Below are 15,866 nucleotides of genomic sequence, written 5' to 3' on the forward strand. Positions count from 1 at the left end.
GGGGTTTATTACAAACAAGAAAGCAGTGAATAACAGACAAATATTGCTAAATCCTTGAACTGAAAACTCCCCCACAATCATGAAGGAAGCTAAAGAAATATGCTTTCTTCTGGCAAACCAAGACTATATATAAGAAAATTAAAATACTTCTGAATCCACAAAAGATAGTAAAACAAGTGAAAACTTCTCAGGCATCCAGTCTATGAATAGATTCACCCTAAATCTTCCCTCCTCAACACACCATTCCCTACAAATCCAGGGTTTGAGTAAAAGAATTGCTAAATAAGTTCATCACATAGCAACAACAGATTGTTGATACTACATCTTCACAGGCAAGAGAAAAGTTCAAGAAACCATAAAAGATAGAAAAACTGGAGGACAGCAGATGCAATGCTTAGGTAAAAAAAAAAAAAAAACCCATCCAAAATACATTTTTTCTATACATGAATGACACCAAACTAAACATAATTCAAGCATGAGCTCTGGGAAATGTGCAGGAATGGCAAGAACCATGATGGCAATCCAGAGCAGCCCTGAAGTCTAGGATTCAAAGAAACTTAGGAAAAGGTCACCAAGCTGATCCCTGAGGCTTGTTTCCACTTCCTGCAGCCGTCCCTAGAGAGAAGGCTGAGACTGTTTCTGAACAACCCCAGCAGCAAAAGCCACATGCCACCTTCTGTCACAGGGAACGGTTTATTTCCCCTTTGCTGCCTTGTGCTTTGTCTTTAAGCAAGAGCTGAAGAGAACTGTGCCCACCCTCCACAAACACCCCTTGGGTTTACTGCTTTTTACTGGGGGCTTCTACCATTTACAGTTATTGCTTTTTTATACCCATTTCATCTCACCTAAAAGAGCTGAAAGCACTTGAGAACTATAAAAAGTCTCTAACTATGCAATTAGAAATAAATTTTTATTCTTAGTAGCAATACCACCCACACCTGGAGAATGTCTTTTTCTTCCATACAAACCCATGTCTTACTCCTTAAAGGTTTTCTTTAATATCTGTTTAACTAGAGTACCAAAATATTGCAATTAAGGTAAGAAACAGATCATATGCAAGTTTAACATCAACTTCTTTCCTACTTTAGAAAAGCAAGAACACACACAAAATTCTGCAACCAAGCTTTACTCCTACACAAGCTAAAAATTTGCTATTCACTTAGTTAAACCAATACTGCGATTATCCCTGAACTGAAAGGCACAGTTAAAGCAAAGAGGAGATGTATTATTTCTACTTGTTTATTCTCTGAACTTTGAATATATATTCACTGCCATACTGTAAGTATACCTAGGCTATGTGATCTTCTAACCAACAAAACTAAACTTCAGAAAATAACCTTACAGTGTTTCAGCTAATTGTGGATTATTTTCTAAAACATTAATGACACACATTGTTAATAAAGCAAAAAAAGAAGTTGTGCTAATTTACATTTCCTTAAGATATAGTCAAATACTGGCATCAGTAGTTTAAGGGAGAAAAATGGCAGAGCATCATCCACAAGAAAAAGGAGAGATTTAAAAGGGAAATATGATGGAACAACTTTATGACTAATATCAGATCTTCATGGTCACTCTTTCCAGCTCTGCCTCGTGCACAAAAATGGCAAAATGGAACTTTGTCATACAGCTGGAACTATCCTAACAAAAGAGAAACAAGAGCTCCAATATGGAAGGAAAGAAAAAAAAGCAATAAGGGAGGAAGATAAGAGCAGCAATAACAAACCACACAAATCAAGGAGCAGGCTCTTCTCCATCTTCAATCCCAGTACAATTTCAAAACCTAATTTTAGGACTAGCAAGACCTACACCACACTGTAACTGAGAGGAATAGCTTATTTCTTCCAGAAGTTCTGACCTTCACAACCTTCACGTGGTCTCTACAAAAAAAAAATTAAATTATATCTGCACAGATCCTACCATAATGTCATAAGGAATAATTGCTGAGGATGTTTATATTAAACTCACTGAATCAGACAGCACTAACTGGTGACAACACTGCAAAATGTACACATTTTACCCATCCCACCCCAGACACTGCTGGAACAAATCAGATGTGAGACAACATATATCAAATACAAATACCTGTGGACTTTTTTTTCCAAAGCAGTGTTTATGATGCTTTATTTTTCCTTTTTTTTCCTTCTATCCTCAGTATTAGCACCTTCTTTTTAAACATTTGTTTTAGTATCTCACTGAAGTGGGGAACGGGTCAGCTAATTACACTAGTACTTTCCTTACTCTTTGTTTTCTTGTCACACACATTGATTAAGTCTCAACTCAACTCAAAATGTGAAGAACTGAGATAAAGACAACCTGCCAACTTACCCTACTGCTCCCATGTCCCACAGATAAAAAATATTCATGCACTTCTTCAGTACTATATCTGTGGGATAAATATTCTGCAGAAAATATTTCTATTTTTGCATCTATATGATTTGGTTTACAAGTTCAAGTTGGCAACCTGTCAAATTACCTATTGCAATTACCTGTCAAACACTTCTCTCAGGATACTTGCAGGCTATAATCTTAAAACTTTCCATCATTATTACCACTATTACAACTATTATTATTATTCATGGTTTTGCCATGTATTCCAGGCAGCTGATGCACTGCACTCTTCTTGGCAGTCTTAAGTTCCTGTCAACTCCATAACTTTACTTCAGAATAAAATTATGCTAGTTCTGAAAAAGAAATATATACACAGAAATAGCTAATGGATTTTTAAAAAGGAGAAATGCAGAAATATAGGCATTAAATCTTTCACCAACATTTCAGCATTTCTAGTAAACCTTACATCAGAGTATCCAGAGATGGAGTGGGCTCCTTTCATTATATTTGCTTGTTCAGCAGAATGCCTTAGTTGCTCATGTACATGTAGTCACCCTAATTTATTTTCTCCTATAAGGCAAGGCAAATTCCTAGGCAAAACTGATATAGAACCAGACTACATGATTTTCAGGAACAAAATGTCAACATTTTCAGGTAACATATTAATCCAAAAATGTCCTTTTTAAATGCATATGATAGTAGCATTGCCTAAAAAGGCAGGCTGTGTGATCGATTCAACTGGAGCAACTTGTGAAGAGCAAGAGCTTGCCATGAAATCATCAATTCTCTGGGTAGCTTTTATGATGCTTGTGGTGGAGCTTCTTCACTTATTTCCTCATTTCTTTTTCCCTACGGTCCAACTGAATTTACAGGAAGCTAATTATGATTAACAAAGTGATTAAGATTTTTAATATATGTTTATGTTTATGCATGTGAATATTGCACTGTTTTTTTCAGTATGTGGCGGATCAAAACGTAGGTAATTGTGTTAGGAACACCATTTAAAAGTAGTAGTAAAATTACCAGGAAAATGCATGAGAAATCCCATTCATCTTCCATATCTAGTTTCAAGAGGGCTAGATTTTACATACTGCTTAAAAACATGTCAAATAGAATTGTTGTCACCATTTTTTTTAAGTTATGCAAAATATTCTAAGCTATGCAGCTCCAGTTTTCTATTTGTAACAAAAATAATGAATTACATGATTGCTTAAAAGGGGGTTCACTCTCATAAATCGCCAAACCTTTGCCACAAAACCCTCTTGAGCAATGTAGTCATTTGCTGGAATTAAATCAAAGAATCCTTTACATCCCTTTGCTTCTCAAATTGATTAACACTGTAACTGAATACTTTAATAGCAGTGTAAGTAAAATGGATGATCTGTTGGTCTTGCTACTTAGCAACAATAAAAAATAATTAACTTGTGAATGCCCAGATCATAACTTCCAGCCCCTTCAGTCTCAGTAGTGCAAAATAAGTTGTTCTGGCTCCAAGGTGCCTGTTCGAGTGTCACTGGCTCTAGGGAATTCATGCCATTGGCTCTAGAATGGCTCATTTGGTTTGAATTCTGCCCAATTCAGCAAAAGCAAGAGAGCCACAAGACTGAGTTTTGCTGAAGTCATCGCTGAAGATCTTCACAAAAGTTCTCAACAATAATGATGACAAAGTCTAAAGCTTGGCCAACACATGAAGGTGGCAGAAGTTTTATGACCTTTAGTGTACTTTCATTCATTATTATCCTTATTGCTATTCTCAGACAAAGACACTGGTACATAGTTTCCAAACAGGTAAAAGGGTAAGACAGGTTGAGTTAATTTAGCCTTTTACTAATTAGAAAATACATTGGAAATATGTCTAATTCAGCTGATGGCAGGAATAAACAATGACAGTTTTGAAACAATAGACTTGAATGATATCCTGTAATGGTTTGGGCTGGAAAGGACTTAAAGATCATCTAGTTCCTATACCACTGCCATGAGCAGGGATGCCCCTCACTAGACCAGGGTGCTCAGGGCCCCATTCAGCTTGGCCTTGAACACTGCCAGGGGTGGAGCATCCACAACTCCTCTGGACAACATGTTCCAGTGCCTCACCACCCTTACACTGAAGAATTTCTTCCCAATATCTAATCTAAAACTGGCCTCTTTCAGTTTAAAGCCATTCCCCCTTGTCCTGTCACCACACACCCCTGTGAAAAGTCCCTCTCCAGCTCTTTTGTAGCCCCCTTTAGGCACTGGAAGGCTGCTTATAAGGTGTTCCTGGAGCATTCTCTTTTCCAGATTCAACTCACTTAGCCTGTCTTCGTAGCAGAGGGACTCCAGCCCTCTGATCATCTTTGTGATGTCCTCTGGAGTCGTTCCAACAGATCCACATCCTTCTTACATGGGGGTCTCAGAGCTGGATGCAGCACCGCAGGTGGAATCTCACCAGAATGCAGCAGAGTGGGGGAATCACCTCCCTCAATCCTCAATCTGCTTTTGAAGAAGCCCAGGCTATGGCTGCCTATGACAAAATGCTGTGTTCTGTAGAGCATGATGATTAGAAAACTGATGGATATTATGGAATCCTGCTTAGACTGTGATTTACAGGCATGTCTGGGTAATTAATGGAATAATAGAAAACAAAATGACAGATATACAGTTCTGTTCAACCCTCTCCTCCAACCCCCCTTCAAAAGTACAAGGAACAAAAAACCTTAAATGCCCCAAAAGCTACAGAAGCAGGTAACATTCTCCTCTGGCAACATGCTAAGAAATAAGAGCATGGCGCAGTCAGCCATTTCCTGATGTGCTTTATCACATCTTATATTTTGAGGTCTGGCAGGTTGTTGGATACAAAAGGTAGGGACCTTGGACACTGAAAATTACAAATATTTGGAACAGAGAGAGGGGGAAAGGAAATACTTTTCTTCTGTCTCTTACCTAAATAAAATGCAATAGCAAGCTCCTCCAAGCTATACAACACTCAATGCTTGCACAGGTAACCCTTGGCTGCTGCCACATGAAATGAATTTTTAAAATTACACAGACACTGTTAAAATTTGCGCTGTATTTCTATGTAACCATCCCAAAATATGCTATTTCCATGACTTTCTTTCCACTGGGCTGCTCAAAAAGTCTCCCATTATGGCTGCTTCAACTTCAACAGTCCCAGGGAGCTCTATCCTCAACTCTCCCCTTTTCTGCAACCTCTTCCCTATTGCTCAGCAGCCTCCTAAAATCATGCTGCTTTAATTATCATCTCTGTGTGGATGAGTCACAGAACTCTCAGCCCTTCTGTTCACATTCACAGTTCAGAATCTCCTTCTGGATATTTGCCACCAGCCCTTACACAGGATGCTGATGAGCTGCAATCACGTTTCTTCCCAAACACTCCCTGTTCCCCTTTTCTTTCCCGATCTCTGTCAACAGCTCCACCACCTTATGTCCCACAAGCTCACAACCCGGGTGCCATTTTCAACTCCTCTTTGCTTCCCACACAAATCCTGTCGATTTTATTCCCACTGCCGTTCAGAAATATTTGCTTTCTTTCTCATTTATGCTACAGTTATTCAATTCCTGCAGTTTCTTGCCACTGGGTCTATAACATCCTCATTCCATTATAATTAATTCCCGTCCCCTCCACACTAAAGCCAGTAAAGTCATTTGAACCTGCAGGACCCACTCTGTCCTTGCCCACTGGAAATGTGCATAAGAACTGAGAGAGGTGGGAGAAAGCAGAGTGGTGAGCAGGCATCACAGTAAGAGGAGAAGGAAAAAATCTCTATGGGGAAAATACAATGCAAGCTAATAAATAAATGCTATAAAAAAGGACATTTCTTATGCAACCTACACACACGCTTCTTGAAGTCTAGAGCCTTTCCCTGAAAATGCAATAAACCTGCAGAACTCTAAGTTCATAACCCCTATGTACAAACTAATAGCAATTACTCAGCTTACTGAGTACAAAGAATTGCTTTAATTTTATTTAAACAATCTGTGTGGAGTGGCACCTATCACCATAGTAACAGAATACTTCATGTAGAAATTTAATACAACTTACATAAATCACCCACAGACCAAGCAACTATTGGGAAAGATTGCTTGCTGGATTAAGAGAGATGCAATAGGTACACTAAGCTCTTTTATTCTATCTTTCTGAAGTAATTTTCCATTTCCAATTATTTCTCCTTTCTGTAAAAGACATCATGTTGCTTTCCTTAGGGATATGATCACATATTAATTCTTACTTTGCATGGAGAGAGTTACACCTCTTCCTTTTTTCTAAAATGAGCCAGCACACTATTCAGTCAGAAACCACAGCCAGCATTTCAGCACCAACTAAAATCACTGATACTTGCTCATATATGCTTCAGAATCCAAGTGCTTACATAGTCTAAGTCAAATTTCAGCTGTTCAGATGATTTCTCTACTTGGTGACATTCTCATAGGCAAAAAAAATCCACTGAAATTATCAACAGATGAGAGATAGGAACTGAGGAAAAAATCGTACATCCAAAGGAAAAAAAACAAACTCAAGACACTTCCCACCTCTAAATAAGCCTCATGCATCCATGTTTTATTATTGGCATGCAAAATAGAGCTTGTAGCACGATGTATTGTGCAGTTCTTAAGTTTTCAATGTCACTTCCATGACAATTTAGAGGCAAGTAACTTCTTAATTTTTCAGTTCTGCTTTTCCTCTAGTAGTGTCATGGTAAATAATCCTGGTTTGAAAATACAACTGCAGCAAAATATTGCATGTTTTATATTTTTATAGGTGGTTATTTTGCCATTAGAAAAAATTAAATTATTTGAACAGAAAAAAAGTACTGATATTCAGGTAGATGGCATTCCAGGCTTAGCTACAACTTCAATGTTTCATATTGGATCATCTCAAATGTATGTATATGTAATGGATTTAAGCAAACAAACACATACATAGTCCTGAAATAAAGAAAGACACTACACTCATTTATGCTTAAGGCTCTTACTGGTTCCTTGGCAACACATGGTTTCTGTAACTCACCGTACTGAACTGGAATTTGCTTCACTGTACCTGGTAACAGAGACTGCTCTGCCCCTGGGAAAGGAGATCAGTGTCTGAAGTAATAGAAATGCAGAGTCTCACGCTTCGCATCTACTGATATGACCAACACAACACATCCTCATTAATCATGGAAGTTACCATGTATAAAGAATTCCACAGTAAGAGTGGCATATCCTGTGTGCCTCACACAGATGGAGACTGTGATGCCACTCAGTGTGCACAGACACAGTAAAGCCTTGTAAAGAAAGCTTTTGTTTAAAGGAAACATGAGATACAAAACCACATTTTCTCTCCTATCTACACTTTATCTCAGTTTTCACCAACTTTCTGCGTGTGGTTCCATGAGTGGGTTCCATAGTCCCTGACTCCTTCACTGTCACCTTGAGTCACTCAAGCTCCATTTCTTAGAAAAATTTAACAGCTGCATTGGTTTACTAACACATGCCCTGTCAAAAAGTCTTCTGCTTTGTGTTTCACTTTTCCCCCATGTTCAGATACTGTCAATCATTAATCTGGAAGAAAAGTAAGCAAAAAAATTAAAAAAGCCTAAAAGTAACAAAATAAGCCAATACCAATTTTTGCTTTCTGGTCACTAAGGTTTTTACCTACTAAGCAACCTTGAGTATTTTGGTGGTTTTTTGTTTTGGTTTTTGGTTTTTTTCCCTTCTATCCCCTAGGAAAAGAAATTACTTTCTCTGAGAATGGAAAAGAAAACAAATTCACTTTTACAGGGTGGCAGCTTCACAAGCTACTTTGAAAATGTCACATCACAGACACATACAGCAGTACACAACTTTAGGAAGAAAATCCCATACCTCTTTACAGCACCTATCTCAATGACAACTAATGAGTCACCATATTAGTTCTAGTAGAGGTTCATCCCAATAGACTATTATTGAATTTTTATTCTTTCAGTTATTCCATGCCTAATTCCATTTCAAAAAGTACTTCAAAATTTACATCAAAAGAGAATATATATACAAGTAAGCCATTTCAAGGGAAAAAAACCTGTATAATCAAATAGCAGAAACAAACTACCAGAATCAGAAAAAGGCATCAATGCTAAGTACCTCAAGCACTTTTTACATTACATTAAATTACATCTGAAATTTTCCATAAAAGTGTGCATTAAAAGAAATAAACTTCTTTACTATGAAAAAGAGAAAAACATTGCTAAAGAGCATATGTGAGCATACATTTAAACTACTTTGATATAGCTTCTTGTAAACAAACAACAGTTTCATGCTTCCCACAATCCTTTCGTTTCTATTTTTGACTATATATACATTATAAGCATTACACATTAACTTTCAAAAGTGAAGAGAATAACTGCACAGATTAGTATGTATCCTGAAACACCACTACTGAGAGCTGCTTTGAAACCTATAGAACAGAAAATCTTGCATAAGACCAGCACTTGAAGGATACAAGGTAAGTGAATTCTTGTCAGCATTACTGACAATGAGTTATAATACTCTCATATTTTGATTTCATATAGATAGGCAGATATTGCCTGTGAATTGTTTTCAAGGGGAGATATTTATTTAACTTTCCCCCACATCTATCTAGCTACCTATTTGTACACTTACTCCTTACTTAAACACTTATCAAATATGGGGCGTTTTGTATAAACAGTGTGCTATGCATATAAATAAAAAACTTCAAGAATGTGGCCTCCTCATCATGCATTATTTTTATCCAAAAAAGGTGGGAAGGAAATTATTATTACCACAGCAGGCTAACAAAGTTTTTTCTGCAAACATTTGGTAATAAAGTTGGAGTGGAATGAATAATGCTAAAAATGTAAATAAAAAACTTTAAAATTTAATATGTCTCCAGCAAACACATGTTGCTTTGAAAATCCCTACAATCTGGAGGCCCAAAGCAGCTTTAATGATGATCCAATCACAGCTTCACACCACTAAAATATTAAAACCATTTTATTAGCTAAAGATACCTGAGATAATTAGCAATTTGGTATGACCTGAAATTTTAAAATTTTAAGCTATATTTAGTGAGTCCTTAAAGTCCTTAATAATTAGGACTTAAAAACAAAAGTGAGGAATTGTGATGGAAAAGATGAGAGATAATTTGTAAGACTGGTACTCAGGACATTAATTATTCTTCTTCATTCATGATTTTGATACTGTCCTTAGCAAATGAATAGAACCACTTTATATCACTGCATTTCAATTCTGAGTCAGTGTAGGGGAGCTAGGAAGGTAAATTTCCATTTTATCCTTTTAACTGGAAAACAAGCCTCTACTGACATTTCTCAGTGAAACTTAACATTTGAAACATTTCTCTTTTGAGTTTACAGCCATGTGATTACAAAACCCACAATGACATAAAAAATAGTGCATTTCCCAAGAAATAATTTGTGATCCTTTTCAACATCTTTTATCTGAGACACAGCCATGGCTAAAAGCCCAACAGAAATATCCCCTGGGATGGGAAGTGCATCCATTGGGCAAGGAATATATGGATACTTTCTCTTTTATATCTCAAATGCCTTTAAATGGGAAAAAAGCTCCAAACCTCTCAGCTAAAGCAGAGCACAAAGCACTTCTGTGTGCTCTACAGCACAGCTTTTAGCTCAAAATCACAGGTGCCCATAAAGTCCAGACAGTGCATTTGTGTAAGATTATCTTGGTCTCTCTTTGCTATCATCCATCCTGGCTGCCACCTCCTAAATTGCATCACTCAGGTTCTCACCCTGTGTTATCCAAAACCTGAGGTGACCTCCAGAAGTTGGAGTGACAGCTGATGTCAGAAGCGTGCTCTGTGCAGCAATGCAAGGCAGATCCATGTCAGCCAAGTGACTGCTCTCCATCTCTACCCTGGTTACACAGCATTGCTTCCACCACAGCTCTTCAAAGAGGTCTTTAGGCAGAGAATTAAATGCACTGAAGCTTTTCTAAAGGAGTATTTACAGGCCTACAGCTATGCTTCTACTGCAGCATACTCCTGAGTAAATCCCACAAGACACTAAAGCTGCAAGATAAACATCAGTGGTTTGAAAACGAAATAAACACCGCAAATCATTGTGAAAAGCTGATTAAGGAAAGCAAAAAACATGTGATGAGGGCTACTAATGATCACTATAAAAGAGCAGCAAAAGAAATAGTGTGTTCAGCAGCAAAGTTTTCTTTAGCGTCTGATAACTTACAAAGTCAACATAAAATTAGACTTTTCAGATATTCCCAAGATTTCTAGGGCTTCAATTTTAAAGAAGAAAGCTTCTTTAGTAAAACCTTAATGAATTCCTGAGGAATAAGAGCATTGAGAATAAAAATAAAAGGTGTCCACAGATTGCCTAAGAAAGCAAGAAATCTTCTGTTCCCTAAAGTTAAAAGAGTAGCTACTGCTACCTTTCTAAACTAAAATGAGCACACTCAAAAGGACCAACCAGTTCTTGGCACCTTCTGAAGATGAATAACCCAGCTATCTAAGTCAACAGCAAGACTTCCATGAACACCATCAAGAACAGGCTCTCATGTTCTTCCTGATACACATTTGTGACTGGAGTAATTCTGTCAACACAAATCTAAATTCATGAATGAACCAAATGTAAACAAAGCACAACCTAAAGCAATCTCACACACACACAAACATAGCCCTTTAACATCTATCCTGTACCATCAAGAAAGTACTGGCCTTTTTTATGCATACCAAAGGAAACAAAAAGTACAGATAATGCTCAGCCTTCAATTCCTACTGAGAGACAGATGTGTATAGGAGAGAGAATGCAAGGAAATGGTAGCAAAAAAAAAAAAAAAACAGTCTCATGGGTTTGTTTTTTAAATTCTTTTTTTCCCCCTCCAGTTTTTCTGCAAGGAAGGAGTTTCTTATAAAAATGAACAAGAATGCAAGCCCTGAATAAGAGAAGCCATCAGCAAGGTGGACAGTATTACAAGTCAAAATCTGCACGAAGAAGCTGTGAAACAATATCCTAAAATCCTAAGGGGGAGGAAAAAATACCTCAGCCAAAATAAAGCAGCTGCATAGAAGCAGATGATTAGTGCAGGCTACAGTGATAACTTGCAGTGGCCTGATAGTTAAAACAAAGCATGTGTCTTCCCACATTTTATACCAAAATCTGTCTCTAACTCCAGCTTTTTCAATTATTTATAAGTTAAAACATAGACACTCATTAGGTTTTCTTAGACTTTATCCTTATAAGAGTGATGCAATACTGTCATTTTAATTCATTATCCACTTAGCTTTGATAATGAGAGAGACACGCAATATTATTTAATTCTATGAAGAAACACAGTATTACAATTGCCTTCAAAATGTGCAAAATAATTCAAGCAAGCCACTTTAAGTTTAGTGCTTTTTATTCTTCATCTTGACTACAGAATTGGTTTATTGGTTTTGGTTAATAAATCCAAACATTGACTATAAATTAATCAACACCAAAAGTTCCTAATGGAACCTAGCTACTGAAGTTCTGTTTTGAAATTTTACAGAAGTCTTAAAAAAGTTCAAAGTTATTAAAAATGTACAGACTGTATACCTTTTATAAACCTTTAAGCATTATAAGAAACTGTTCTCTGCTGTTAAAAAGAAAAACTGCAACATTGCCTTCTGTAGATTTTTATAAAAAAAACCCTAAGCTAGTAAGATACTATAAAATACTTTGCATATAAAAGAAAACAAGATTCCGAGACAGAAAAACCACATGACATTGAAAGATTTAATTTACAGCCAAAAGAAAGCACAATGAAGAATCTCAGTGTGTTCAGTGAGCATATTAAAAAACAGCAGCTAGGACATTTTGAAATGCACCACTGGAATGCATTTAAGTTGAGCACAAAACACATGTTTGAGACCACTAATGGAATTTTTCATTATCGTTCTTCTGAATACAGCCTAACTGAATTTCAGTACATGCTTAAATTTAGGCACATAAATGCTTCTTTTGACTTCAAAAGGAGTCAATTCTGCTTTCTGATTGCAGAATTATGCCATTTTTGGAGAAGGTAAAAATGCTGTTCTCCAAAGGTATTAAACAGTAACATTTATTCTCATTCACACTGAAAAATATATCTAGAGAAATAACAACCTACATCATGGTGAATTAGCAGTATGATGGATAGGGATGAATTTTTCAGGAAAATTGATAATGACCTAATTCCTGGGAAATACTGCTGTGGTTGCTACTTTACCCACTTTCTCGTTAATAGGGGACACATGAAAATTGATCAGGTGCCTCCTTCCCTCATCTAAAAACTATCTAAAGACAGTGATGCACAGTGGAAAATGACCAGTCTGGACAGCTAAGTCAGAAGTTTAGTTTTTCTTAGTTTGGTGGGATGCTTGTGAAAACCAGAAAGTCTCCTCAGGGCTCCTATTACTTAGCCCACTCTCTCCCTTTTTCTCCACTCTAATTTCTCAAGTGCAAACCATCCCTCAGACTTCTGCCTGGCAGCAGAGACTTCACAGTTCAGCAGAACAACAGACAGCAGAACAAGAGACAGACCTAACCCACAGACAGAAGGGCAGGGAAGGTCCCCAGGTTTGCATTCCCCAGTGAAGCCCATTAACTAAGTTACTTCTCAGTAACTACTTCTGGATTTCTTGAAGATAGGATGTACAAAAATATAATCAAAACATTCTAACCATCCCATGGCAGCATGTTTCAACAGGTGTCTAAATGATACAAACTTTAGGAAAGAAAGGATTACTTAAGTTCAATATATATATATAGATCATTTGAACCAGACATGTAATTAAAATTAAAAGACAAATAAATAATAAAAAAATATAATTAAAGATGCAAATTATCAAGTAGTTACCTCATTTTATAGTGATTATATTATACTAGAGAGCCCAAGATAAATATTACTGCTGAGATATGCAGAGCCATGTACACAGAACAACACAAACTAGTACTATAAAACCAGAAAATAGAATTTTTCAAAAACATTTACTAAATACTAGTATTCCCTTATTTTGGTTGGACAATGATATAGCCTGTGTTAAACAAAATTGTGGGGAAGAAGGTAATAGCCATTTACAGTTCAGAAAAAAATAAACTGCCAAGCAGACTGTCTCATACCTGTTGTACTATTGTTGTTAGTTCCAGACAGAGTTGTATGACGTTATTTCTCGTTACTGAGTAATCTGTGACAGCAGCAAAAGGTGATCTAAAAATAAAAGAAAAAAAAAAAGAAATAAGTTGAATAGCACTAGCAGATATCCACTTGCAGTTTTAAGTTCCTCTTTCAGAAATTCCATTTAGAAAAGCATTATTTCTAACAGTTTACTTCTGGACTAGCTTTACTCCCCCAGAAGAAGCCCAGCTGGCCTTCTGCATTGGTTTGGGAATACCCTTATAAAGACAGTCAGAGGCACTACTTCCTCCTGTGATAGGAACGGTGTCCAGATGTGAATGAGATCAGAGAAGCTTTTGGCTGATTCACTGGGATTCTTGGGATTTGATCTAATATCTGGGGGAAGGAGTAGAGCGATTTGGAATAGGTAGAATCTAGAGGGGGAAACAGCATTTAAAGCCAGAGATGCATCGAAGAATGCTGAGAAGTGGCTACAAAGCCTAAACTGGAAGCACAACCTGACATTCTCACACACTGTGCTACAGTCAGAACTGCTTAGTGAAATGCACAGTGTAATCCAACATTCACAGACCTTACCTACATGTGTCCCAGCCTTTAAAAACTTTATATTAGGATGTTTAAAATGCTTGCCTACCTGGAAGCTTACTTGCTTTCTAGAGGCACTGCTAAAATGTATTTGGTTATCTAATTTGTGTCCTACAAACCTCACAAACTGTAAGCTTCTATACGTGACCTATATTTTTTATTCAAGAAGTAGCCAAACACTAGGCAGGACTGTTATTTTCTCTAAGAGGAGTCAAGAGCTTGACTTTATTAGGACTTTATGGGCATTATTAGCATCACAAAGATAGCATTTGTCTCTACCTGCTTCAAACATTTAAAACACACAAAAAAACAGGTGGTAGTGAGGTTGTCCTTATATCAGGATGGTTCACTAATCCCTTCCCCAACTGGCTTCTTTCATCACTTTGCATACAGTTGAATATACCTTGAAGAGTTTTAGAGCACTGCTTGGTATTTTGCCTTCCTTATTTAAGCCTGAAGACATTTCCAGTACAAAGAACTTTGCTATAAGCAAGTCCCAGTGATAGCTGTAAATACTCTGTTTCTACTGGCACTAACAGGTTTCTAAATTACAGTAATTCTAAACACAGAATTACTGAAATTTTAGTGTGGGCAGATTTGGAATTGTCCACTAATAACCCCATGTGAACTCCACTATCTCTGATGGTTTCTTCTCATGCTCTCTTTCTTCTCTAGGGCTCTCAATCCAGCCCTGATGGTTCATAAGACAGAATTAACTCTGAGGTGCTTAATTAAGTCTACCAGCTTTAATTTTATATAATACATCACACAATGACATCCACTTTCTGCCTTTATTTTCTAGAGAGGAAACCAGTACATTCTTTTAAAATGAAAGTACAGACACTGGAAGCAAAGGTAAGTTCCAAAAGGTGCCTTATGAGTCACTGGACATAGACATACACTCACAATTCAGAGGCCAAGTCTTCTGCAGCATATGACAACCATACAGTAGGTACACACTAGAGCAGGCCAACCCACAGGCACACCCAGAGATTATTACTGAAGTTTAGGAGATATATGAGCATATTAAAGGATGAAAGGTAACAAGGTAACTGAACTGCTTGGTTATGAACCATAACTGAGTTCAAGAAGTATTTGGACAATGCTTTCAGGCACTTGGCGTCATTGTTGGTGTGTCCTGTGCAGAGTCAGGAGATGGACTCAATGATCATGATGGTCCATTCTAACTCAGGGGATTCTGTGATAATTGTGTTTGAAGAAGTACACTAGTCAAGATGTATAAAACCACTGATTTTTCCTTCCATAATTGTAACTATTGAGGTTCTGAAATCTACCTGAAACCTTGATTTAAAAAGGTCATGTTCATTTAGGAACTTGATTTTATTGAAGATGAATGGAATCAAACTAGCAAATGGTATTATTTTACTTTAAGTATGGGTGTTAATACGATTTGATCCTGAAATTACACAACTGGAATCTATTTGACATTTCACAGCCTCCAGCATTTCTCTAAACAAAATCACACAGTAGGCTTTGGCTTCTAATACCACATCATACTCCCTCATACTTTTGTAATTTAGTTTGGTTTCACGGTTCATGAGAAAAGTACGAGTATTTTTTACCATCATTACTCTTAGTGAAAATCATTAAAAATGCCCCAAATAAACTTTGTTGACTTTAAAGAGCAGGCAAAGGGACTGAGACATTACTCATTTTAGTTAGATTTAAGTTATCCCAGTGAAGATTTACTGGCATCAGCACATCAAGCAGGCAGCAAGGGTGTCAGCAGGAGGAAGAAGACTACTACAAATCAACAACTAAGATGTAAGATTTTGAGAAGTGCTTCACAACTTAAAAAGATAAGGAGGCAGGTTCATGGTTTA

At 37.0% G+C, this 15,866-nt stretch overlaps 1 protein-coding gene across 5 annotated transcripts in view; it reads right to left on the bottom strand.

Annotated features, from left to right (window-relative positions):
* Window positions 1-15,866, bottom strand: part of CNKSR2 (connector enhancer of kinase suppressor of Ras 2) — a 206,924-nt gene that overhangs the window by 132,495 nt on the left and 58,563 nt on the right. For all 5 annotated transcript variants that reach the window (XM_036390899.2, XM_036390809.2, XM_054518168.1 and 2 more), the window contains exon 4: window positions 13,422-13,509. In XM_036390899.2, the coding sequence (XP_036246792.1) occupies window positions 13,422-13,509 (88 nt within the window). The remainder of the gene's footprint in view (window positions 1-13,421; window positions 13,510-15,866) is intronic.

The sequence above is a fragment of the Molothrus ater genome, chromosome 2 (genome assembly GCF_012460135.2).
Source record: "Molothrus ater isolate BHLD 08-10-18 breed brown headed cowbird chromosome 2, BPBGC_Mater_1.1, whole genome shotgun sequence".
NCBI lineage: Eukaryota > Metazoa > Chordata > Aves > Passeriformes > Icteridae > Molothrus > Molothrus ater.